Source organism: Ailuropoda melanoleuca, chromosome 8, assembly GCF_002007445.2.
Source record: "Ailuropoda melanoleuca isolate Jingjing chromosome 8, ASM200744v2, whole genome shotgun sequence".
Lineage (NCBI taxonomy): Eukaryota > Metazoa > Chordata > Mammalia > Carnivora > Ursidae > Ailuropoda > Ailuropoda melanoleuca.
The window spans coordinates 14,399,575-14,425,297 of record NC_048225.1 but is presented as its reverse complement, the minus strand read 5'-3'; the positions used below and the strand labels follow the sequence as shown (position 1 = coordinate 14,425,297).

Sequence of the window (25,723 nt, the reverse complement as noted above, 5' to 3'; positions counted from 1 at the left end):
GCCGCGCGGAACGAGCTGCCCAGCCGCGCCGCTCGCTCGAAGTCCCTGCGGGCGTCGTCGTCCCGGCCCTGCAGCCGCGCCAGGAGCCCGCGCTGCACGAAGCCCTGGCGGGCGGCGCGGCCCCGGCCGCCGCTCAGCGTCACGGCGCGCTCCAGGTCCTCCAGGGCGCCTGCGGGGAGGGCAGGCGGGAGGGTCAGAACCGCGGCTCCGGGGCTCGGCCACCCCACGGCCCGCCTGCTCTTGCTCCTCAGCTGTGTATCGTTCTTCCCACCGCACGGATGCGGACTGGAGAAGCTGGCAAGACTTGCCCGGGGCTGCACAGCCCGTCTACAGTGGCAGAGCTGGGAGTCCCTGTTACCTTTCACTATCCAATACACCAGAACACGAAGCGTGCTGGGACGATTTTGAATGGTCACTAGGTTCATGAATCTGGCAAGTGGTCCAGCAGTAGCAGGCAGTGTATTCTGCTTCTACGCTATTAAGCGTCAACCCTGTGCCAGGTGACTGAGTCTCTGAGTCTAAAAAAATTGTACTGAAAACCATTTCTTACAAATGCAATAAAATTCCTTTCTCTTTCTTTTCCTTCTGAAGGCGTTTCTCTCCTCTCATTCATTGTATGCTTTTTTTTTTCCAAAGATTTTTATTTATTTATTTGACACAGAGAGAGACAGCCGGCGAGAGAGGGAACACAAGCAGGGGGAGTGGGAGAGGAAGAGGCAGGCTCCCAGCAGAGGAGCCTGATGTGGGGCTGAGGCTCGATCCCAGAACTCCAGGATCACACCCTGAGCCGAAGGCAGACGCTTAACGACTGAGCCACCCAGGCGCCCCTCATTGTATGCTTTAAACCTGTTCTCCCTCTGACTGCCTTTCCTCATACTCCATCTCCATGATCTTCATTATTTTGTATCTATTTTCAGTAAAGGAGATCTTGGAGCAAGAGCTGGCCCCGGACATGGGCATTTTTATGTGTATCATTCTCATAAAATAGTCGGATTAGGCATTAGAACTCTGAACTCAACCTCAGGCAGCCCGCTGGTATGTACCTTAGGGCCCAGCTGCAGTTTTTCTGGGCTCTGCCTCAGTTCACTCATGCTCTAGTCAGAAGGGCTGTCAGGGTGCTTAATGAACTCCAGCATCATCCTACAGACAGGCCCATCTCTGTCCTGTTTCTGTGTGTTTTGAGCCCAGAACCCAGCAGGGGCTATGCTCCCCAGGCCACCCAGACGGTTAAGAAGCTCTCTGATCACAGCGTTTCTGGGTTTCCCTCCAAGGAGCTGGTCTGGAGGAATTGCCTTTCTCCAGGCAGCATCAATCGCCTCCGTTCCTCTCTGGAGTTTTGGTCTGCAGACTGTCCTTGGCTGCTTTTACAGCCTGGCCCAGCCCTGCCGGGTCCTGCCACAGCCAGGTAAGAAAGCCTGGAAAAGGGGCCCTTGGTTCCCCACCGTTCCCAGAGTGGAGTCCAAAGCCCCCAGGCTGGCATGCCTTCACATCAGTCTGCCCTCTGGTCCCTAGCAAGGCCTTCTGTGTCCCATTGTCCCCACTGTAGAAGAACCCAAGTACAGCAGGTTTGATCCAGTCACTCCCTAGTCTCCCCAGTTAAAATCCTTTAATGATTCCCCATGTTTTCAAGACAGTCAACCTCTTCCTCACATTCCCGGTTCTTCACCATCAGGCCCCTATTTACTTCTCCAGGCTCTACTCTACCCTTCCACCCCTCCTCCTTCCAGCTAGCCCAGAGATCTGAAGTTTCCTCTACCTTTTCATGCCTCTGGACACCTACGGGCTATGCCTTCTCCCGCTCTCTCCCCTCCATCCAGCTACCTCCTACTCAGTCTTTAAAACTCACCCCTGGGGCACCTGGGGGTCTCAGTCAGGCCTCTGCCTTCAGGTCGTGATTCTGGGGTCCAGCCCCACATGGGGCTCCCTGCTCAGTGGGGAGTCTGCTTCTCATTCTCCCTCTGCCCCTTCCCCTGCTCTCTCTCTCTCAAATAAATAAAATATTTTTAAAAAATTAAAAAATCAATCTTACCCCTCGGGGCAGATACCCCACAGAGCCCTCCCAACTTGTTAGACACATGATCAGGTTTACGTGTCTGTCCTTCCCCCATGGACTGTAAGCTTCAGAAGCACTAGCACAGGGGCATTCAGAGCACAGACTCGGTAGCCCTGCCACCTCGTTCAAATCCCAGCTCTGCTCTAGTTCCTTTGTCTGTAAAATGGAGGTTACAACAGCACACACCTTTTGGGGCTGTAGTAAGGATTAAATGAGTTACTGTAGCTCACGTGGAAAGTGCTGGATGCCTGGCACAGGGTAATCGCTGTAAGTAGTCTGTCTTGCCTGTTTGTCCTCAGCGCCTAGCCCACTGCTCCAACGGCAGACTCTCATTACATGTTTGTTAAATAAAGGAATGGAATGCAATCTCTTCTGATTTTCACAACCACCCTGAGATTAGCAGGGCCCGTAAGATATGGCTTATAAGTAAGAACACAGATTCCGGAAGAGTTTAGTGACTCTGCAGCCCCACAAGCACTTCATCTCTGGTCTGTGGACTCCAGGGCCCCCCTGCAGAAGCTCTGGGGCGTCCCCCCTCACCTGCCACATCTCCTTGGAGTCGGCGGGCCTGGGCCCGGTTGTTGTAGGCAGAGGCCCTCTCCGGCAGCAAGTTGATGGCTTGGCCAAACCTCTCCACGGCTGTGCTGAGGTCACCAGCCTCGGCGGCCATTACCCCCTGCAGCTCCAGGGCCTTGGCCTGCTCCAGCTGTGCTCTTGGGAAAACGCCATCTGTGTGAGGGAGGGAGCCAGGAGGGGACAGGTATGCAGTTGGGAGCAGGAAGCAAAAGCCCCCTCAGGCTTTAGAAAGCTGGGGCCTGAGCAGGAGCTGGCCAGGCTGGGATGTAGGCCACGGCAGGGGTCAAGATGCAGTGTGTGGGCAGGGGGAGCTGAGGTCACCAAGGCTGAGAGCTAGCACTAAGTTCCAAAGGGACCTGGGAAAGGGACTTTGTCGGCTCATTGCCAAGAGAATGAAGCCCAAACTCAGCCCCGTAGCTAAAGGACTTACTCAAGGTCACACAGCTCCTAAATGCACAGCTTGGATTTGAGCCCATGTCTTCCTGGCTCCTTATTCTGTCCCCATTTTGTTCTATCATACTGCCTCCAACCCGAACACCACCAAGACATACTCAGACCATGAAAATCACATCCAACCTATCCCTCAGCTTTTCAGACTGAAGCTTCCGTAAGACCTACGCTTCACTCCTTTAGAAACAAAGGTCATCAAAAACTAACGGGGGTGGGGGTGGCGCCTGGCTGGCTCAGTAGAGCATGTAACTCTTTTTTTTTTTTTTAAAGATTTTATTTATTCATTTGACAGAGAGAGAGAGACAGCCAGCGAGACAGGGAACACAAGCAGGGGGAGTGGGAGAGGAAGAAGCAGGCTCCCAGCGGGGCAGGGAGCCTGATGGGGGGCTCGATCCCAGAACGCTGGGATCACGCCCTGAGCCGAAGGCAGACGCTTAACGACTGAGCCACCCAGGCGCCCCAAGCATGTAACTCTTGATCTCAGGGTCATGAGTTCAAACCTCATGTTGGGCATAGAACCTACTTAATTAAAACAAAACCCAAAAAACTCCTGATGGGGATAGAACTTCGCCCCCGTTAGCGACTTAAGGAAGGGCCAGTGAGTGCCTCCACTCCGGCGGGACTCGCTCAGGGCTGCGTCTGTAAAGGTGTGTAACGCTGAGCGCTTGCTTAGGTGCTTCATGCTGAGGTCGGAACTTTTCAACTGAGCCACCCCTGCCCTTCCATTACCTGTGGAATGAAATGCCCTGTCATGACAAAGATGTGAGTTGAGCAGCTCTCCACCCTTTCCCCCAGCACAGTTGAGCCTGGATTATGGATTACGGGGTGAGTTAAGGGGTGAGGTTAAGTTCAGAGGTATGAGGGCTGAAGGACAGACAAACCACGACTTGCTCCTCTTGGCAGAGGAACTCTTGCCAAGCCTCCGCCAGTGCACTAAGGATCAGCCGACCTCTCGCATTCCAACCTCAATCATTGTCCAAGGGTCATGGAACAAGGGGCCTTGTGAGACCACCGTCACGCCACCGCGGTGAGGCCAGCCAGTGTGGAGCACTGTAGTCCAAGGTCAAACTCACCTTCATCTACTTCTGCCTTCTCCACTTCTTCTCCTACGTCCAACCCAACAAGGTCTCCAAATGGGGTGTCAGGGTTGAAGATGGCCTGCAACACTGCCTGGTCATTTGGAGTCCCCATGGTGCTCGACTCCCAAGTCCCAGAAGGTGACTCAGGACAGAGGAGGGAGGAAGGGGTGGGGGCTGAGCCTCGTGGCCAGTTGATCTAGAGGGCAGAGGTTCTGTTTGAGGTCCATCCCCCATGAGGAGTGTCTTCCATTCCTTGGCTGTAGTGTAAACTCCACCTCATTCGGCCTGGGGTTAGCAACTCCCGGCTTGGCAGAATATTTACAAATAGTTCTCAACTGCCTTCCCACCCCCACCCCAGTTTTAAGGGGAACGGAGTAAATGAATCCAATTTCTGCCTTAAGGTGGAGTGAAGCGGAGAGGGTGCTGTTCAGGTTCTCCCTGAAATGCTTTCGCTTTAATATATTCCTAGACTGGCAGGAAATTGGTTGAAGGCCTCTTGACTGCCCACAGATGATAAAAATGGGGGATATGCGGGAGGTTAAGCTCTTTGTCCTCCTGACCCCTTCCTCATACCCAGCATTAATTAGGTCCTGAACACAAACCACTGATGAGCCGGGGAGGAAGAAACAGTTTGGAGAGTCAGTGTGAAGTGGGGCCTGGAGGAAGGGGAGGCAGAGTGATTTAATGATTCCACCTTCAAAGAAAGGGCCATGGCTGGTACTTTGCAATCAGGCCACAGCCCACTCGCTGCTGGTCCCCTTCCCCCCTTCGCCCCACCCAAAGCCAAAAGAAAGCTTGATCGTGTGCAGCAATAAACTTGACATGTTTATTAATTAAACTATCACTTAAATAAAAAAAAGTGCATAGAAAATAAACATGTTTAAAAACTCCTTTTTTTTTTTTACAACTATGTACACTTTTTACTTTTACATTCAGTCTTTCGTAGAGAGCTTTCAGCATTATTATTTTTTGAACTATTAAAGTATTTTCCTTCATCCCTGTCACAGGGAGTTAACACTGATGGACTTTAGACACATTTTTTCCTTTTTTTTTTTTTTTCTCTTTTTCTCTAACCAGAAGCTTGGAAGAACACAAGGAAAAAAACCAAAAGATCTGTTATACGTGATAAAGTTGTCAAGAAATGTCTTATTTCTAGAAAAGAAGCTTGTCATCTGTTGAGCTTTTGAAACAATTATTCAACTACCTGTATTTACTAAAGAGACTGTTAAAAGTTCAATAAAAGAAACACCACAAGTCTATTTTCTTGGTTGAAAGACAGAACTAGAGTACCTCGGAACAAGATACCAGGAAAGCACAGAACACAATTTTCCCCTAAATGCAGGTGGTAACCCCAACATTCATAACCAAAAATAGAGAAACAAGGAGTACAGGTACTGACTGGCAACATTCATGGGCAGAAAAAATCCGGGTGACACCATTTCTACGTTCCTCTCTGACCCTGGGAACGGACCGTGTCACTGTCCCTTTGCGGTTTGGGTCCCCCCCCAACTTCGGAGGATCAGAGGAGCGCCAGACTGACGTTTTCCTGCCACTACTAGCAACTGTAACACAATCCTTATCTATAGTGTTAAGAGAATTAAAAGCCATGGACTGAACTAGGCTGTTACATGGTGCACTACTATATTAGTTCCTATATATATCATATTTATATTTATCTGAAAAAACAAAAAAGTTGCAAGTTTTCAGAGTGTGAGACTTGACTGGTATTCATGATTCGGCACAAACCCATCTGCTCAATAACCTTGTATTGCTTTAAAATGAAGGAAATGAAACATAAAATTACACCCAGCCCTTTGCAATGACCCGCTTTTCCTTTAAAAAGAAAAAAGAAAAAACAAAAACCCAAACTTGATTTCTAGTTAAAAAAATCCCAAATCAAACTTAAAAGTTAACATCTGATAAGGTTTTGACCTTTAGTATTTTCAGATATTTGATTGAACGTCAGTCCTTTAGAAAGATACATTCATCAAAAGATTTTTGTTTTTTTTTTTTGTTTTTTTTTTTTCTTAATGATGTTGTTGTATATTTTAAATCAAGGGAGCTGCATGGTGCTCACTGCATTGGCCGGGGGTGTTGACGGAGGCAAGCGGGGTGGCGGACTGTATCCCGGCAAAGGAGTCTGGTTGAAAACTTATATATATTATAGCTGCCAGGGCTTCCCCCTTATTTCTGGTGATTGGTCTAAAAACCGGAGGGGCTGTGCTGGAGGTGGTGGACGGTAACAGAGGGAGCCAAGGGACCAAGTTCCGGCCGTAGGGTCAGCGCCATGCAGCTGTTCCGGTTACACAGTTGTCACTGGCCACCAGGAAATGCAGCCACAACAGGTTCTAGCAGCAAAGCTCTACGTGAGCTGGCTCTCTCACTGAGAACTGACCAGGCTTGCAGCTGTGACTCCTTAGGGATTCGGGATGCCCCTTGGGGGATCCCTGGGAATGACCCACCACAGTTCCTCGGTCTGCACTTTTGTGCGGAGATTCCCTTGGTCACTTTCAAAACAAACTCAGGTGTTTTGGAGACAGATATGCCGGTTTTTGTTTGTTTTGCCTTCTTTCCCTCTTGTAGGGAAACCTTAGCTTATTCCCCAAGTTGCTGGCAGGTATGCTGAATTTTGGCAATGGACTCAAGGCCGAGCTAGAAGAGGAACTCCTCATTTCTATGGTTGACAGGGAGTGGAAAGGCAAGGCAAACCGTCTGCAGCTGGCAAGAGGAGGAGAGATGTGAGTCCCTCCCCTGGCCTCAGGGTTCGGGATTGGTAGAAAGAGAATGAGGAGGGGGCTCACAGTACAGCATGGCCTAGCAGGGCAGTAACTAGGTCTATTTAGCTGAGTTTCCCCCACCCCCTGACTGGCCTTTGGGTCTTTCTCAAGGTGAATTCATGACCCATCAGTGCATTAATCATTTCAGTAACAAATGCAGCTTAAGGTTTTTTTTCTTTAAAAAAAAAGAAAAGGAATAAAAGGATTTACAAAAAAACCTCACACAGTGCAATAATAAAGGAAACCAGACACTAGTGGAACCCCTAGGGCCACTGTATCTTGTTCACGGGCAAAGGAGGAAGGGAGGCGAGGTCTGGGTAGAGTGTTTTTCCCCAGTCCCCTGCTGGCACTTCTCCATGATGACAAGGAAGTCTCTGCCATCCTGGCCACAGTGCTGGGCTCCCTGCATGACAGCGAAAACAGTGACAATGTTCCAGCAAAGCCACCAGACACAGTTCTTAAGGTCACGGAAGAACAGGAAGCCCAGGGTGGAAGGCACAGCAGAGCCATGAGTCCTGGGGCAGAGAGCGCAGGGCTGAGTCGTATTGCTTTGCTAGACTTCCATAGGAATGGGCTTCTTGCGGGAGAGAAGGGCGCCCTGCCCTCTACTGGACTGCACTGCTCTGAAACCCAGCGGCCGAGGAGGCAGAGGACAATCTGCGCTAGCGTGAGTGGTCAGACTGTGCTTCAGTTTCAACGGGCTGCCCCACAAGAGGGCACGGGGGGTCCGTGGGTTCTTCGCAGGTATGAGGACTTGGGGGGCAGAGGGAAAGGGGGACGAGGTGACCGATGAGGCAGATGGTGAGGAAAATGTCAGGGTGCCATTCAACTTGGTTGCTATCTCGGAAGTAGGGCAGGATGAGGGAAATGGAGGTGACCCCTCTCACCACTCCGAGCTAGTCCCCGAAGGGAGAGGGCGTGCGGGGAAGGAGGGGGGCGCTGCTGTGTCGGGTACTACCACAGCCTTCGGAGGAGCTTCCACACGGGAAGGAGGGGAGTGGCCCAATGGAGTAGGGTGACCTTCCTTGTCCATTTATTGTCAAAGAGCAAACCCAGGACACGTGTATGTCACCAGGGCACAGACAAGCTACACATTAAACAACAAAAGTACACCTTCCAGGGGGAAGTTGGGCAGGAAAAACCAGACTTTGTGTGTACAGCTGAATATTTTTCTCTAACTTCATCCTATGAAAATAAAAAATTATTAAAAACCGATCTTCTTTTAAATTAGGATAATACCGCGGTTTAAAAAATAGCCTTGTCATAAGTGCTTCTCCCTATGAAGTGCTTCTCATAGAAAAATATACAAAATATATTTACATTTATAAAACCTTAAATAGTAAACTGTAAACAGAACAGAGTAAAATCCAATGACTTAATTTAACAGGTTCAGGACACCGTCTTGGGGAAAGGAAGAGAAGAAACATTTGATGCTGTTTTGACCACATCCTAAGGAGTAATCAGGGCAGTAGTGTCATTTAATCTACTTAACCTGTGGATTTTGCACAGGTGGCAGAGGTCCCTCGATACAAGGTGGTCTAGTCCCCAAGTTTTGGGCCTTCAAATCTGATTAGTGTTCTGCCTTCAACTGGACACCGACCATTTAAAAATGAAGTCTTCCTATGTCTTAACAAGGGGAAAATAAAGTTACCATGCCCTAGGAATGGGGCCCAGGGGTCATCCTGGTTGTGATACTCTGGTTGTTGCATGATTCAGATCCTATTTAAATAATCTTTCTCCTCTTCTAAAAAATCATGCTACATATATTTCTTTAAAACTCTCCGTGGAGCTTTACGAAAACTCCAAATTCCGTCTGGTTATGGCCAATGGCTCCTGTCCACTTCCCCACTGGGCGTGCTTACAGGCTCAGGGGTCGTTTTGTAGGCATATACGATGCCCGACAGGGAGTGTCCTTGAGCAGGGAGTCACTCCCCTCTACCACCCAGAAAGAACGGGAAAGCAGTGGGATGAAACGGGGGAACGAAGAAAGTGGAGGGAGGAGGAGGAGGAATAAGAGGGACGCCACTCCTATTGTCAAGAAAGGTAATTGGCTGAGATAAGGCTCATAGGGGTAACACTCCCACTTAAAGCCCACAGGCTCCATTTTCGGTGATTCATTGGCACAACCCCAAGACAGCCTTTTGACACCAAAGGTGCTAAGAATCCTGTCTCCCAACCAGAAGTGAACTCTCAAGTGGGAGGAGAGTAGGGAAAACCACCAGACCTTCTCTGTTTGTTCAACAGACGGCTACAGGCTGGGCCGGGCTGGCAAACTATCAGGTATCCAACCAACTCTACATCGGGGGCCCTGGCTGACCCCTCGCTTGCAGTGCTTGGGAAAGGGCCAAGGCGAGGATGGCAACTTCTCTCTGAGGAGACGCTCAGGCCCAATCTCCCAACACAGCTAACCCTCCAGAGGCTCCTTCCAGGCAAGTCTGCTAGCGACCCCATGTCCCACTCTTTCATGGCATACAATCAGAGGGGCCCCGCTAGAAAGCCGGTCGCGAATCTTTTCTTCGAGACCTCCTCTCTCTCCAGGACTAGGATCACATGTATCACGTGAATCTGGGACGTAAGGGAGCCCAGTCATCACGGAGGCCCCTCGACGGTGCCCACTCAATCCTGGAACGCGCAGCGGCTGGCAAAGGCCTTCGGCACGGCTTTGGATGGCCCCGGGTCCTCGCGCTCCGACAACGGGGGGAGGAGCAGCATTAGTTCAGGAACTTCCGGCACTTCTTGGCGCCGCAGTTGCAGGGCAGCTTGTTGCTGGCGTCCTCGATGGGGAACTTGTAGTCGTACGTGAGCTCCTCCCCGCGGTAGATCTTGCGCATGGCGAAGATGACGATGTGCTTCTGCCCGTCGATATTGATGACCCGGGAGTAGCAGTTGGGCTCACACGAGTGGTTGATGAAGCGCGCGGCGTTTCCATGCATGGTGGCGTCCACGACCTCTGAGTCGTCAATTCGGAACATGTAGCAGCCGATGCCCTACACGCGAGGGAGAGAGGAAGGGACACCTTATCACTCAGCACCGCTCGGGCTGGAGAACACGTCCCAGCCTTTTCCTGAGGTGGCTTCCAGCTGCGGGTGAAAAAAGTTTCTTCCAGTAAAATGGGCAGATTTCTCCCATCTTTCAAGATGCTTCCATCGCAAATTCCTACATTACAGCTACTAGACCAGAGGTTTCTCAGTGTCTCCACAGGAAAGAGAAACCTAAAACATCGGTGCTTTCGAGCCTGGGATCCACTCACACAAACCTTCTGAAGAGTATCCTTGTATAATAAACCTTAGGGTGGGTTCTGAGTTCTCCTGAGTCCACCACACATTGTAAAGATGTCAGAATGTTTAAAAAAAAAAAAGTATGGGGCGCCTGGGTGGCGCAGTCGTTAAGCATCTGCCTTCCGCTCAGGGCGTGATCCCAGCGTTATGAGATCGAGCCCCACATCAGGCTCCTCTGCTATGAGCCTGCTTCTTCCTCTCCCACTCCCCCTGCTTCTGTTCCCTCTCTGGCTGGCTGTCTCTCTCTCTGTCAAATAAATAAATAAATAAAATCTTTAAAAAAAAAAAAAAAGTATGTCTGAATTAATAAAATATACTATTTCTTTTGGGCTGTAGGAATCCTATTTTCAGTTGCTGGCCCCTTTCTGCAAACAATGCCAGAACCGGGACAGTGAAAGCGAGGGACTCACCTTGCTGTCGTAATACTTCTCTCGCTTGTCGGTCTGGATGGAGCGGATCACGTTGCCAGCATACTCAATCACCATCTCTCCTGCATCAATGTTTCTCTTACAGAAAAGACCCCGGCCGTGGATGGGAGACCTGGGACATAAAGATGGAAAGGAGATTGGTCACCAATTTCGCAAATCAGGCTCACTGTGTGAATACACAAATAAATGAATAAAACCACTCTGTCAGTTCCCCAGGAAGGACAGACCCTTGGAAAGAAAAAAAAGAATCTGGACCCACTTGATTCGAGTATATTATTTATTCTAACAAATGGCCAAGAATGAAAGATTTCTCCATTCGGGAGCCCACCAGAAGTAGCAATATTTTAACGTTTACTAAGTTAAACTCCTTGTTCGACCCAAGGAGGGGCAGGATCCGAGGACATCAGGTTCCATTAAAGCAGCTAGAAAAACCTCACTTACTGAGAGAGGTCACTCCATCATTCGGGCCACTTTAATTTTGGAAAACGGTAAGTTTTCTGCAATTCCTTCTGCAATTTTAGCCATACCTGTAGACACCAACTGCCTCCTTAGAAGTCTTTTTTAAGTGCCGGAAACGCATGGGCATTGGCAGATCCATACTAGTTGCCCTCCTAAAGAGACAAGGCATATTATTAATGAATTCTCTTCAGGAAATAATCACTTTTGAGTCTTGGATCAAAGGTTTCTAGAGAGGGGCGCCTGGGCGGCACAGCGGTTAAGCATCTGCCTTCGGCTCAGGGTGTGATCCCGGCATTATGAGATCGAGCCCCACGTCAGGCTCCTCCGCTATGAGCCTGCTTCTTCCTCTCCCACTCCCCCTGCTTGTGTTCTCTCTCTCGCTGGCTGTCTCTGTCAAATAAATAAATAAAATCTTTAAACAAAAAAAAAAAGGTTTCTAGAGAGTATGACCACATTATTCCCTTTGTTCAATGCCAAGCATAATAACAAGTGTCTTGTAAAATGAGGCCAATAATAGCTACACACAGTCTTTTCTGACCATGGTAACTATGGTGGTAGCGGTACGGCCAAAGCTGACAGAGCTTACTTTGGTTAAAGAAAATATAATATACATCTTATAGTTATTTGAATTTCTCCTCTCCTCTGCCAGCCGGCTACTGCTACTTGAATACAAACTACAGTTCGGTCTTCTTCAATGTGATCCGGGAAATTCTGACCCAAGCGAAACCGCACAGTGCCCTGAACAGCCAGAGGAGAGGGGACAGAGTGCTCCTAACGACCCCCCCGCACTCGAGGCTTACCGCGCTGACTTCAGCTGCACCTCCTCCTCTTCCTCATCGTTGGGGTTGTACTCAGGAGGCTGCCGGTGCTTGGAAGCCAGGAAGTTAAACATGTCAAATGCTGACTTCCTGGAGCCAAAAGATGAAAACACGCTTTAATAGAAACGCTTTGAACAGAATCAGCGAAGGACAGCTTTGACACTGGAAATCTCAAAGGTGATGTGGGGAAAATGCATTAGATAATAAAATTGGGACCCAAAGCTGCTTAGGAAAGAGAATGGAACTTGCCTCAGGTGAACTTCAGCCCTGGCTGAGCCATGAGGATTCAGGGGGGGTTCGTTGGCCTCCTCTGGTTTGTGGAAACGGAATTTGTAATTCCTACAGTGCTTGGCACCAGAGAGCTGCTCAATCAGGAACACGACTGCATCGTGAAGAATCCCCAGCATCCTCAAACCGTTAACACCTGCCGGGCAGAAGGCACGAGGGTAGCGGGGGTACAGCCAACAGGAAACTGCCTGGTACTAAAGAAACGTCTGAGCAAGAGAATTCTGCCAGAGGCTGCTCATGGGTGAACCGCATTAAAGACTAGCCAAGAATTAGCATTAGCGAACCATTAAGATGATGCAGACACAGGTCTATCAATCTGGAAAATGTTCATGGTAGATTGAAAAACAAACAAACAAACCACGCCACCAAGCTATTTTCTATGTTCTGTATGCACACAGATAGGCTATAAGTATCAGTTCATCTCATGGTCCTAATGCCCACATGAGGCAGGATATACCAGCTTCATTTTCAGGTCAGTCAAGCTAGGCTCAGAGAATTTAAATACCACACCCAAGGTCACACAGCTGGTGTGACAAGGTTTGAGCCTTGGGCTGTGGGGCTCCAACCATGATCCCATTTCGTTTACAGGGTGATGGGGTATCTGGGCTCCGTAACTTTATACTCACACAGGTACCTCACTAAAATTTAAAAGAATGGTTAGTAATAATACCCTAACACAGAACTTTCTTTTGTTTTGTCATAGTGAATGTACGGAATGATACACTCGATAGATGCTTTGTTTTACTCAATCTCAAGCCATTAATGAGCATTTCTGATTTCTTTTTATTTTATAAAAATAAGTTTATGTAAGTTGCTGGCACCGATGGTGAAAGGCTTTCTGAAATGACCAGCTTCTTTCATTAAAGGGATGGGCACCGCAACAACTGCCACCCCACTTTGACAATAGAAACAGCAATGTCTGGGGCACCTGGCTAGTTCAGTCAGTTAAGCATCTACCTTTGGCTCAGGTCATGATCCCAGGATCCTGGGATTGAGTCCTGCATCGGGGTCCCTGCTCAACGGGAATCTGCTTCTCTCTCTCCCTCTGCCCCTTCCCCTGCTTGTACGTGCTCTCTCTCAAATAAATGAATAAAATCTAAAAAAAAAAAATACTTATTTTTACAAAAAGTTCATTTTTATGTTTAGGCTGAGGGATCAACTCTACTTGCACTGGAGGGCTTATATCGAGATTAGGTACCGTGTCAATAATGGGAAAACATACATGAATTACACATGGCCCCCATCTCAAGAAGCTCTTGGCAGAGGGGGGCAGACAGGCACACAAACCATGACACACTGTGCATGTATCCAAATAAAGGTACAGCATAGAGTACTGTGGGAGCTCTCAAGAGGGAGTGATCTCTCTGTTGTAGAGGATACATTTACTCATTCAACAAGTATGTACTGAGCACCTACTATACCCCACACCTTCTTTCCATCTCTCCGCTGTGCCAGACAGAGCCTGGGAATACAGGTGAACAAGACAGGCAAGGAGGAATGGATGGAGCTTTTATTCATGGAAGAGACAGACGATAAACCCACCAAAGGTATTCCCACTTTAGAGCTTTTCTGTTTCTTCGGCATGGAGGACTTTTACTCTAATTGTTGAATGACTGGCTCCCTCTTGTCATCACTCAGGTCTCAGCTTTACTGTCACCTCTTCAACAGACCCCTTTCCTGACCACTCCGTCTGGAGGAGGCGCCCTGCCACTAATGCCCCACCTTTGTGTCAGTGGATTTCATCCTTTGGAACACTTATCTCTGCCACCAGAATATAAAGCTGTGGGGCAGGGACCTGTTGTGAAGGGGTTGATGCACTGGACCTTGGAGGGCAGGCCCGAGTCTGCTTCTACTCACCGAAGCCCATTCTACTTGGCTTCCATCCTAAGTGGCCACCATGCTGCCGGGCACACTGCAGGGGTTCAACAGTGTTGTTTAGTAACGAACATTTAAGGGTTGAAGATTTTATTCTGTAATTGGTAGGCAACAATAAGACGCTTTTGAGGTACTTCTGGTGACACAGAGGATTCACTAGCAGAAGGAGATGGGAGACCCAGGGACCAGTTACACAGCTTTTTGATATTATTGTAAGACAATGATAGAGGCTATCTCTGAGGAAGGAAACGGAGAGAAGAATATGACTCATACTTCTGAGGGGAGAGTCAATAGTGGCGACCAACTGGATGTGAATGACGAGGGAACGGAAGGAAGTCAAGATTTACTGGACTTCTTTGACCTGAGCTCTGGGGGATGGTAGGAGTGCTGGAAGAATCTCAGGAGTGCAGTGCAAGAGCTAGCGTGTTGAGAGCTGCACAGGCCCAGCACAGGGGCAGAGTGAGGGGCAGAGGCTGAGAACCCAAGAGAATCTTAACTTTTCTTTCCCCTTTCTTTTCTTCTTTCAACATACAGTGTTATATTAGCTTCAGGTATATCCCTCTGCCGCTCCCTCTGTTTGTGCTCTCTCACTCTGTCAAATAAATACATGAAATCTTAAAAAAAAAAAACACATTATAAATATATTTGAATTAAGTCTTTTTTTTTTTTTTAAAGATTTTATTTATTTGTCAGAGAGGGAGAGAGAGCACAAACAGGGGAAGCAGCAGGCAGAGGCAGAGGGAGAAGCAGGCTCCCCGCCGCGCAGAGAGCCTGATGCAGGACCCGAGCCGAAGGCAGACACTTACCCAACGGAGCCACCCAGGCGTCCCTGAATTAACTCTTTAAAAAATTTATAATAGTACCAACTCATGTAAATAAAGTGAAATAGTACAGAAAGTAAAAGCTGCCTATTCTAACGCCCCAGGCTTCACGCCTCTGAGACAACCATCCTCTATATTTAGATACATTGTTTAGTGAATGTATATATAAGAGTATCTGAAGAGAACCATGATCACATATATACTGTTACAACTGACCCTTTGCAATTAACTTACTTTGGACCTCTTTCTAAATTCCCCTCTTGAGGAGTATTTGGGTTGCTTCTAGTTTTTTGCTAACCCATGTTGGAGTGAACACCCTCATACATTTTTATGACCTGACTGACACTACCTACAGGAGAAGTTCCTAGAAGTGTAACTGTTGGATGCAAGGGTACATGACTTGAAAACTTTCATAGCTATTGCTTAACTACTCCTCCAAATGTGTGTATTAGTAATTTATGTATCTGCCTTTAATGTAAGAGAGAACCTGTCTCTTCCATCTGTATCTAAATTATATCCAAATTCTGAATCGTTGTTAATAAAAGCTTTGCTAATAAATCTATTAATAAAACAGTTAATCATGTTTTAATATGTATTTTAAAACTTATGAGTGGGGCACCTGGGTGGCTCAGGTCACGATCTCAGGGTTGTGAGACTGGGCCCCTAGTCAGCCTCCGTGTTGGGCATGGAGCCTGCTTAGGATTCTCTCTCTCCCTCCGCACACCCTCCTTCCTCTCAAATAAATAAATAAATAAATAAATAAATAAATAAAATTATGAGTAAGATTGAGTATCTGGCCATGTTACTGTCCATTTGTATTTTGTGGGGGATAAATGCCTATTGTGTCCTTTGTTCTCTTTTTTGTTAATTAAAAACAACTTGGGGGTGCCTGGCTGGCTCAGTCAGAGAAGCATGAGACTCTCGATCTTGAGGTTGTAAGTTCGAGCCCCATGTTGGGTGTAGAGTTTACTCAAATAAATAAATAAATAAATAAATAAAGATCAAAAACAAAACTAAAAACAAACTCTGAGGAATTTAAAATACAGAAAAATACAAAGGCTATTACAACAACTACACATGTACCTGCCACTTAAAATAAATGTTAATATTTTCTTTCTTTCTTTCTTTCTTTTTCTTTCTTTCTTTCTTTTCTTTTCTTTTCTTTCCTTTTCTTTTTAAGATTTTATTTATTTATTTGTCAGTGAGAGAGAGCACAAGCAGGGGGAATGGCAGGCAGGGGGAGAAGCAGACTCCCCACTGAGCAAGGAGCCTGATGTGAGACTTGATCCCCAGACCCCAGGATCATGACCTGAGCCAAAGGCAGACGCTTAACTGACTGAGCCACCCAGGCGTCCAATGTTAATATTTTCTGTTACATACTTCAAATACCTTCTCTCCCTATTTCTTAAAACAAAACAAAACAAAAAAACCGTATAAAGTTAAATTCTTCTAAGTACTCATTGTTTCCCTTCCCAGGACCAATCAAAGGTTAGAGAGATAAATAGATATGGAAAAAACAGTCAGTGGGAGGTTTCTACATTAAAGTAATTAAAATCTTTAATGTTTGCTCGAAACAACTGTATCAATGATATGGTTTTAAACTGCCTAAATTTAATTTGAAATCTAATGACAATGAGAAACTATTTCAACTTTATTTTTTCTTTTTCTTTTTTTTTTAAAAGATTTTTATTTATTTATTTGACAGAGACAGCCAGCGAGAGAGGGAACACAAGCAGGGAGTGGGAGAGGAAGAAGCAGGCTCATAGCAAAGGAGCCTGATGTGGGGCTCGATCCCACAACGCCGGGATCACGCCCTGAGCCGAAGGCAGACGCTCAACCGCTATGCCACCCAGGCGCCCCTCAACTTTATTTTTTCTATTTCAACTTTAAAAAGAAGATACAACAGGAGGGCAGGCCTGGCTCAGTCGGCTGAGTGTCCAACTCTTGGTTTTAGCTCAGGTCCTGATCTCAGGGTTGTTGAGACTGAGCTCTGCCTCAGGCTCTGCACCCAGCAGCGAGTCTGCTTAAGATTCTCTCTGCCACTCCTCCCACTCATGCTCTCTCTCTCAATAAATAAACCTTAAAAAAAAATTCATATGGAATCTGAAGGGATCTTGAATAGCCAAAACAATCCTGAGAAAGAACAAAACTGGAGGATTCAAACTGCCTGATTTCAAAGCTTACCTCAAATCTACAGTAATTAATCAAAACAGTGTGGTACTGGCATGAAGACAGAGGAATAGAACTGAGTCTAGTAACAAATCCTTGCATATTTGGTCACATGATTTTTTTAAAGATTTTATTTTAAAGTAATCTCTACACCTAACATGGGGCTCAACTCACAACCCCAAGATCAAGAGTCACATACTCCACAGACTGAACCCACTAGCACCCCTGGGCGCATGATTTTTAACTACGGTGCCAAGATAATTTACTGGCGGAAGAGAGTCTTTTCAACAAACAGTGCTAGGAAAACCAGATATCCACATGCAAAAGAATGAAGTTGACCTTTACCTCACACCATATATGAAAATTAACTCAAAATGGATCAAGAAGCTAGTGTAAAGACCCAAAGCTATAGAACTCTTAGAAGAAAACATGGGACAAAACCCTCATGACACTGGATTTGGCAATGACTTCCTGAATATGACAGCAAAGGCACAAGTAACAAAAGAAAAAAATAGACTGGACTTCATGGCAATTAAAAAATTTTGTCCATCAAAAGACACTATCACCATCCCCTCTGCCAGAAAGCTAGTATTCGATGATTTTTCAGAATTCTGTCTCAAATCCTTCTAGTCAGGATAAACGTCAGTTTGGCATGTTAGGTAAATTAAGATATATAAATAACATTACTTATGTACATATAAATAACCATATTTATCTACATGCATATAAATAAATAGCCAATATTGTCAGGTTCATTAATCAATTAACTGACTGATTAATTTTTTTTTTAAAGATTTTATTTATTTATTTGACAGAGACAGCCAGTGAGAAAGGGAACACAAGCAGGGGGAGTGGGAGAGGAAGAAGCAGGCTCACAGCGGAGGAGCCTGATGTGGGACTCGATCCCACAACACCGGGATCACGCCCTGAGCTGAAGGCAGACGTTTAATCACTGTGCCACCCAGGCACCCCGACTGATTAATTTTAAAATACTTTTTTCCCCCAAAGATTTTATTCATTTGAAGAGAGAGAGCAAGCACACGCACACAGGCAGAGGAGTGGCAGAGGGACAAAGAGACTCCCCGCCAAGCGGAAGCCCAATGTGGGGCTCGATCCCAGGACCCCAGGATCACGACCCGAGTAGAAGGTAGATGCTTAACCAACTGAGACACCCAGGCGCCCCTGTTAGGTTCATTTAAAAAAAAAAAAACAACAACTTTATTTTGAGTATAGATGACAAAACAGGTTCATTATTTAATTAATTATCACCACAAATTTTGAAGGTCACATTTATATTCCTTTTTAGATAAGGAGATTGAGATTCAGAGAAGTCAATTAGCTTGCACTCAATGTAATATTGATCGCAAAAGGGCACAAATGTAGCTTGCACTGTTTTTTCTGCCTCCAGAGCTCATGATTTCTTACCACCATTCCATGTAGCAGTAAAGGACATGGATAAATCAAAGGAATTTCTGTCCTGTTGCCAAAAACAAAGGGCTGGCTACTCAGTTTGAGGCTGAGAACACAGAGTTCAGAACACTGGCTTATTCCAGGAGCAGTATTTTACACATATTATCAGTAATCAGTTCAAAGTGACTACTGGGAGAGGCCATGTACAAACTATCCTTTCTTGGGGTGCCTGGGTGGCTCAGTCGGTTAAGCATCCAACTCTTGATGTTGGCTCAGGTCATGATCTCAGGGTCGTGTGATTGAGCCCCACATCTGGCTCCATTCTCAGCGTGGAGTCTGCTTGAGATTCTCTCTCCCTCCCCCCTCTTGTGTGCTCTCTCTCTCTCTAAAATAAATAAATATATTTTTTTGAGAACCAAAAACCAAATTGTACTTTCTTGTTCCCTAAATATACTATCCAAAGTTAAAAGGCAGCCCACAGAATGGGGTAAATATTTGCAAATCATCTCTCTGATTAATATCCAGAATATATAGAGAGAACTTCTAAAACTCAATCGTTTAACAACAACAACAACAAAGCCTGATTAAGAAACGGGCAAAGACCTTGAATAGATATTTTTCCAGAAATGATCTATGAATGACCAGTAAGCACATGGAAAAACGCTCAGCATCATGAATCATTAGAGAAATGTAAATTAAAACTATAATGAAATACCATCTCACACCCGTTTTATGGCTTCTATCACAAAAACATGGGATGTGTAGAAACTGGAACCCTTGGGCACTGCTGGCGGGGATGTAAAATGGTGCAGCCACCGTGGAAATCAGTACGGCAGTTCCTTAAAATATTAAAAATGGAATTACTATTTAAAAAAAAAGGGATGGGGCGCCTGGGTGGCTAAGTCGTTAAGCGTCTGCCTTCAGCTCAGAGTGTGATCCCTGAGTCCTGGGATAGAGCCCCACATCAGGCTCCTCCCCTGGGAGCCTGCTTCGTCCTCTCCCACTCCCCCTGCTTGTGTTCCCTCTCTTGCTGGCAGTCTCTCTCTGTCAAATAAATAAATAAAATCTTAAAAAAAAAAAATGGAATCGCTACATGATTCAGCAATTCCACTTCTGGGTATCTGCCCCTGAGAACTGGAAAGCAGGGTCTTGAAGAGATACCTGCATACTCATATTCACAAAGCAGAATATTCACAATAGCTAAAATGTGGAAGCAACCCAAGTACCCATTGATGAATCCATCAATAAGCAAACTGTGGCATATAAATACAATGAGATATTATTCAGCCTTAAAAAGGAAGGAAATTTTGCAATATGCTACAAAATGGATAAACCTTGAGGACATTATGCTAAGTGAGATGAGCCAGTCCACTTATGTAATTCCACTTACATGAGGTACCAAAGGTAATCAAAATCCTAACGACAGAAAGAATAACAGTAGTAGCCAGGGGCTGGAGAGAATGGGGAATGGGGAGCTTCAGTTTTCCAAGAGAAAACAAGAGTTATGGGATGGATGGATGGATGGATGGTTGCACAGCAATGTGAATGCATTTGCCACCACCGAACTGTGTACGCTTAAAAATGGTTAAGATGGTTAATTTTTTTTTTAAAGATTTTATTTATTTGACACAGAGACAGCCAGTGAGAGAGTCAGCCAGTGAGAAAGAGACAAGCAGGGGGAGTGGGAGAGGAAGAAGCAGGCTCCCAACAGAGGACCCTGATGTGGGGCTCGATCCCAGAACGCTGGGATCACACCCTGAGACGAAGGCAGACACTTAACGACTGAGTCACCCAGGCACCCCTAATTTTTTTTTTTAAAGATTTTATTTATTTGACAGAGAGAGAGAGAGTGTACAAGCAGGGGGAGCAGCAGGCAGAGGGAGAGGGAGAAGCAGGCTCCCCACGGAGCAGGGAGCCCAAATAGGGGCTCGATCAGGACCCTGGGATCATGACCTGAGCCGAAGGCAGATGCTTAACTGACTGAGCCGCCCAGGTGCCCCAAGATGGTCAATTTTATGTTATTTTACCTCAATAAAAAAATTCATCTGTTTAGGAAAAAAAAAAGAATAAAGTCCCAATGCAATATTACAGCAGATAGGAAGCTTGAAAGCATTATGCTAAAGAATCCAGTCACAAAAGGCCATACATCGTATGAGTCCATACAAATCCCTAGAGACACAAAGTAGTTTAATGGTGGCCAGGCTCTGGGGCTAAGGAATGACTGCTAATGAGTCTGGGGTTTCTTGCAGGGATGATGAAAATGTTCTGGAATTATACAGTAGTGATGGTTGCACTTCTCTGTCAATAGGCTAAAAACCACTAAACTGTATGTTTTATATGGGTCAACTAACTACATAGTATAAGAATTGTATCTCAATAAAGTTGTGAAAAATTATTTAAAAAAAAAAAAAGGTTGATGCTTTTGTAGAATCAACTCTATAGCTTTAGACCAACAAGTTACCAGAACACTCTGAGGCAGGGTAAAATGACCTCTGTGGCCGTTACCTGCAAACGAGAGCTGCTTTAGGCGGGCATTTGACCGAGCTTCCTGGACTTTATCTGTCAGTGACTTCCAGGCATCTGTGAGGAAATAAAATAGTCCATCAAATATCTCTAACACCAGTGGCAAGCAAAAGCACTGAGCTTAGACTCTCTACAGGGTGAAAACACCCTGCTAAAATGGCTTTTTGTTGTTTTCTTAGTTTCAACGAGTTCCTCGCGTAAGAAAGCGGCTGAGAAGGTGCATTATCCAACAGGCAGACAGGAGGTTCACACCTTCTGAAAACGACCCCTGAATCCCCAGAACATTCACATCCCTTGATGGTAGTCTGGGTCCCAAACCTGAGTGCTGGATATCACTTCTATTCCCTGTGGCCCTAAACAAAACAATACTAGCATTAACGATTTAACCTGGACTGTGGGGAGACCTTAACCTCTGTTCCTTAAAACTAAGGAGGTGTGGTTAGAAAACCTTTACAATCCCTTCATTCTCAGTGTGTTGTACAGGGAACTCATACACTCAACATAGTCTTTTTGTTCTCCTTACGTATCTTTGTTAAGTGACCCAGGCCTGAATCTTCAGAGTCACGCTGGACTTCTCACTCTACTATCCATATCCAAGCAGTCCTGAGGAGTGTCTGCTCTTTCCTCCCTTTCCCTGCTGGGAATGGGCTTTATTACCTGACATATCTACTGTAGCTATGCCCTCATTAGTGACCTCTTGCCACCTCATGTCTCCAATTCAGTCCACCTTAACGAGAGCTACCACATTAAGCTTCTTGAAATTCTGCTTTTATTCCACTTCCCCAGATTTTCAAAGGCCTCATGGTTTGGCACTGAAGGCCCTTCCAAAACCAGTGCCCAACCCACTTTCGCAATTTTCTCTCTACTACCCCACTGGGATTTTGACGTCCTCTCCTACCTGAGAACACTCTAAACCCATCATATGCAATCCTTTCTAACTTTGCTGGCATCCCTTTTCCCAAACAAATTCTATTATCTCCTTTAATGGAATCTTCTATTCTACCATTCTTCCTGGTTTTGACAAAACTAAGTGACACCCATGGATCTTTCCTTCAAATTCCTCTAGTACTTACTTCCTAGAAAACATTCACTAGTCCTTCCTTTACAGCTAATAAGCACCTATATGCTTGGGATACAAAGAGGAACTAGAAAATAAAATGCAAGCCTTTCTAGGAAGTTCTCTGTTGAGTAAGACGTAAAAGTAAATAGACATTTATAAAAACAAAATTTAAGCTCTAAGAAAAGCATTTAAGATTCTAAAAGGAGCAGAAAAGAGGGAATGGGAGCGCTTATCTGTCTCAGAAGGTCAGGACAAGGTAGAGTTCACCAGGTAAGCAAGGGTGAAAGAACATTCTGGGCAGAGGGAAGAAACGGTGAAGGCACGAGGGTGAGAGAGAATGGACTCTGAAGTACACGAAGAAGTGGTAGAAAACGAGGAGAGAGAAGACATCTCACGTGCTCTGCTAAATTCTGGACTATTTCTCCAATAACACCAACTTCTTAAGGACAAGTTAGATGTGTAATGCCGTCAAGTACGCTCTGTAATGCCTAGCACACAACTGCCCACATCAACGGTACTAATGTAAGCAAGCGTGGATCTGGCCGAGACAGAGTCTGTGCTGGTGAGACAACCTCATTTTTTTTTTTTTAAGTAATCTCTACGCTGAATGTGGGGCTCGAGCCCATGACCCTGAGATCCAGAGTCGGAAGTTTACTGACAGCCAGCCGGGCGCCTGCCAACCTCATTTAAGCCACTCACCTTCGATACTTTCTGCACAGATCTGAAATCCATCATCACTTGAAATTTCAAAAACAAGTCCTTTCTTGGGCTTTTTCTCAGCAATGCTTTCCTTCCTCTTCTGTTCTTGCTGGAGCCAAAGCATGAGCGGAGAGCTGAAATTACCTTCTTCTTCTTCCACTGTTTTAGGTTCTACGAGGGAGAAGATGGATAGGGGCCAAACTGGTTGCGTCAGCAAACACTTACTGAGCACTGATACGTTATCTCCAAGCCTACTAACATTCCACAGTCGGTATGATTACTCCCATTTACAGATAACAAAACTGAGGCCCAAAGATGTGAAGAAACTTGCCCTGGGTCATAGCTAGAAAGTGACTAAAACTAGATTTTTTTTTTTTTTTTTTTTTACCTGAAGTCATGCTGTCTCTGTGGTAGTTTCTGGTATGACAATTTGATAGTTTTTCAATAAGCAATTGCCCTCAATAAGGTCAAAGCTAAAAAATAATAATGATTAATACGAATGGAGCACTATGCATGAGGCACTCTTCTAGGAACTTCCTATAGATTAAAGCAGATAAACCTCACAATGACCCAGTGAGGTGTTATTGTTACGTACACTTCAAAGGTGAGACACCCGAGGCAGACAGATGGTAAGTAACTAGCCCAAGTTCATACAATTAACAAGTGGTAAGCTGAGATTTCAACCCATTTGGCTCCAAAGTCTGTCACCACCCTGCCCAGCGTTCTGACAGAAAGAGGTGCCTCAGTCCTACTGAGGAATGAGCCAACCAGCAGAATGTGATTACATCCCAAATGTTATGCCTGAGCATTTTCTCTACCTGCCTCTCTTCTGGGAAGTTCCCTCGATGGAAATGGGCAAACCTTATATCCAGATCTCTCTAATCCTGAAGTGGCCAGTTCTTTACTGATCAAATTCAGTAGTACAGATGGAAAGTGCTACAGAGATGTATCTGGGGTTGTGACCAGATATGGGGTTTTCTTCAGCGACAGCTAAGGGATGAGGTCAGGTAACCACTAGCTATTAAGGCCACACTGTTGTTACGCAAGTAGAGCAGAGCAGTCGACAGATGTCACAGACTACGGTGCGGAAGGGCACTGGGCCAGGGAATAGATGCCCTGAGGGTTAGTCTACACCTCTGGCCAATCACTTTACTTCCTTGGAGCTTAGATTTTTTTTTTTTTTAATTTGGAAAATTCACAGATAATGTAGGCAATTTTTATAGTACTTTTGACTTTGAAATTCTAATTCTAACCTGTTACCCACCCACATACCTGTACTTTCTTGCTCATTTGCTGGATTCTGTGTTGCCTGAATCTCAGGAAGAACTTGCCTAAATGAGAAGAAAACCCAATGTGAGATGTAACATCAATTCAAAGATAAAAACTGTCCAGTCGGCCGTAGTGCTGTATTGGTTACATAGCACAACTACTAGAAACGGACCACGGGATGTCTAGTGTATAACGTGTTGGAGAAACACCATCACACTACTGTATGGTGCGTAACATAAAGCTCTCTTTTATGAGATTCTTTCCTAAGTACTGACATTAAATTTGGGCTTTTGGAGTTTGTAGATACCCTCAGTATTAGGAAAAAAATAAAAGGACACTCGTTAGAAGCAGTTCTGGAAGTTACTTAAGTAAATTAACTGATTTAACCAAAAACAAAAGCAAGCTGTAGGAGCCAGTAAACAACCACCAATTTTCATTTTCGAAAAATAAATCTTCCAAACAACCCAAATGCATATCAATAAAGGGCAGTTTACATAAGTAAAAAAAAAATCCAAGTACAGAACAGTATGTACAGCATTATTCATTTAATGTGTATATATATATATATATTCATATATATACCATGTATATCTGTATTTGTAAAGAAATGTGTGCATGGATGAAAACAAATTATTAGCAATGGTTACTACCAGGGAACAGAAGGGGAAGGGGGGAGGCAGGACGAACATGGAACCATTTATCTATTATTTAAGTAATTATGCATTAAAATTACAAGTATGGGGGCGCCTGGGTGGCACAGCGGTTAAGCGTCTGCCTTCAGCTCAGGGCGTGATCCCGGCGTTATGGGATCGAGCCCCACATCAGGCTCCTCCGCTATGAGCCTGCTTCTTTCTTTCCCACTCCCCCTGCTTGTGTTCCCTCTCTGGCTGGCTGTCTCTATCTCTGTCGAATAAATAAATAAAATCTTTAAAAAAAAAAATTACAAGTATGTATTACTTCCACTAAAAAAAAAACCTTTGGCAACAAGAACAATACAAACGAGGAAGAATTATTTTTTAAACGAGGTGGACAGAAGCGAGGGCTTAACCTTAGAAAAACGATTATTGTATTTACCCTGTGGGCTGCCCGCATTCCTTTTGTGATGACTGTTCCGCGTTAGCTGTGTCCTGCTGCTCAGCCTCTGCTCCTGGAGTCCTGGAACAGAATCAGTGTATCTTTTCAAGAAAAACCACTCATAAACATGTACTGAATGTGGAGGTCAGTCTAAAGAAATGACCCTATCAGGATCTGATAAAATTTATGAGCTGGAAAAACTAATCTGTGCTAACAGGTTAGCCGGTAGTTACCTTGAGGGCATTCTGACTAAGAGAAGGCACAAGGAGCCTTCTGGAACACTAGGAATGTTTTATATCTTGATCTGCATGGTGGCTACATGGCTGCATACTTAAGTAAAACTTCACTTGTGTACTCTATGCGTGTTACACCCGGACACCAATGTTTTCAAAAAGGACTTCATGAGGGTCCACAACAGGAGGCTTTGCCCTCCAGCTGGGAATAATCATCGTCCCTCAGGATCCTGACTCAGCAAAAAAAACCCAAACAACAAAAACAACCAAATGCAAAAAACCCAAGAGCAAACAGCAGCATTGTTTTAAATCAGAGCAAACAGGGGCCTGAGTGGCTCAGCCAGTTAAGTGTCCGACTCTTGATTTCGGCTCAGGTCATGATCT

General features: G+C 45.6%; 2 protein-coding genes across 2 annotated transcripts in view; both read right to left on the bottom strand.

Moving 5' to 3' along the window:
• TTC36 (tetratricopeptide repeat domain 36) overlaps positions 1–4,357 on the bottom strand; it is a 5,183-nt gene extending 826 nt beyond the window's left edge. Inside the window, exons 1-3 of the mRNA XM_034665626.1 lie at positions 4,153–4,357; positions 2,594–2,782; positions 3–169 (exon numbers count right to left, since the gene is read on the bottom strand). Coding sequence (XP_034521517.1) covers positions 3–169; positions 2,594–2,782; positions 4,153–4,270 — 474 coding nt within the window. The 5' untranslated portion in view covers positions 4,271–4,357. The remainder of the gene's footprint in view (positions 1–2; positions 170–2,593; positions 2,783–4,152) is intronic.
• Positions 4,358–4,957: 600 nt separating this feature from the next.
• KMT2A (lysine methyltransferase 2A) overlaps positions 4,958–25,723 on the bottom strand; it is an 80,255-nt gene continuing 59,489 nt past the window's right edge. Inside the window, exons 29-37 of the mRNA XM_034665877.1 lie at positions 25,107–25,187; positions 24,036–24,094; positions 22,764–22,934; positions 20,987–21,061; positions 12,168–12,342; positions 11,901–12,008; positions 11,169–11,252; positions 10,624–10,753; positions 4,958–9,922 (exon numbers count right to left, since the gene is read on the bottom strand). Coding sequence (XP_034521768.1) covers positions 9,647–9,922; positions 10,624–10,753; positions 11,169–11,252; positions 11,901–12,008; positions 12,168–12,342; positions 20,987–21,061; positions 22,764–22,934; positions 24,036–24,094; positions 25,107–25,187 — 1,159 coding nt within the window. The 3' untranslated portion in view covers positions 4,958–9,646. The remainder of the gene's footprint in view (positions 9,923–10,623; positions 10,754–11,168; positions 11,253–11,900; positions 12,009–12,167; positions 12,343–20,986; positions 21,062–22,763; positions 22,935–24,035; positions 24,095–25,106; positions 25,188–25,723) is intronic.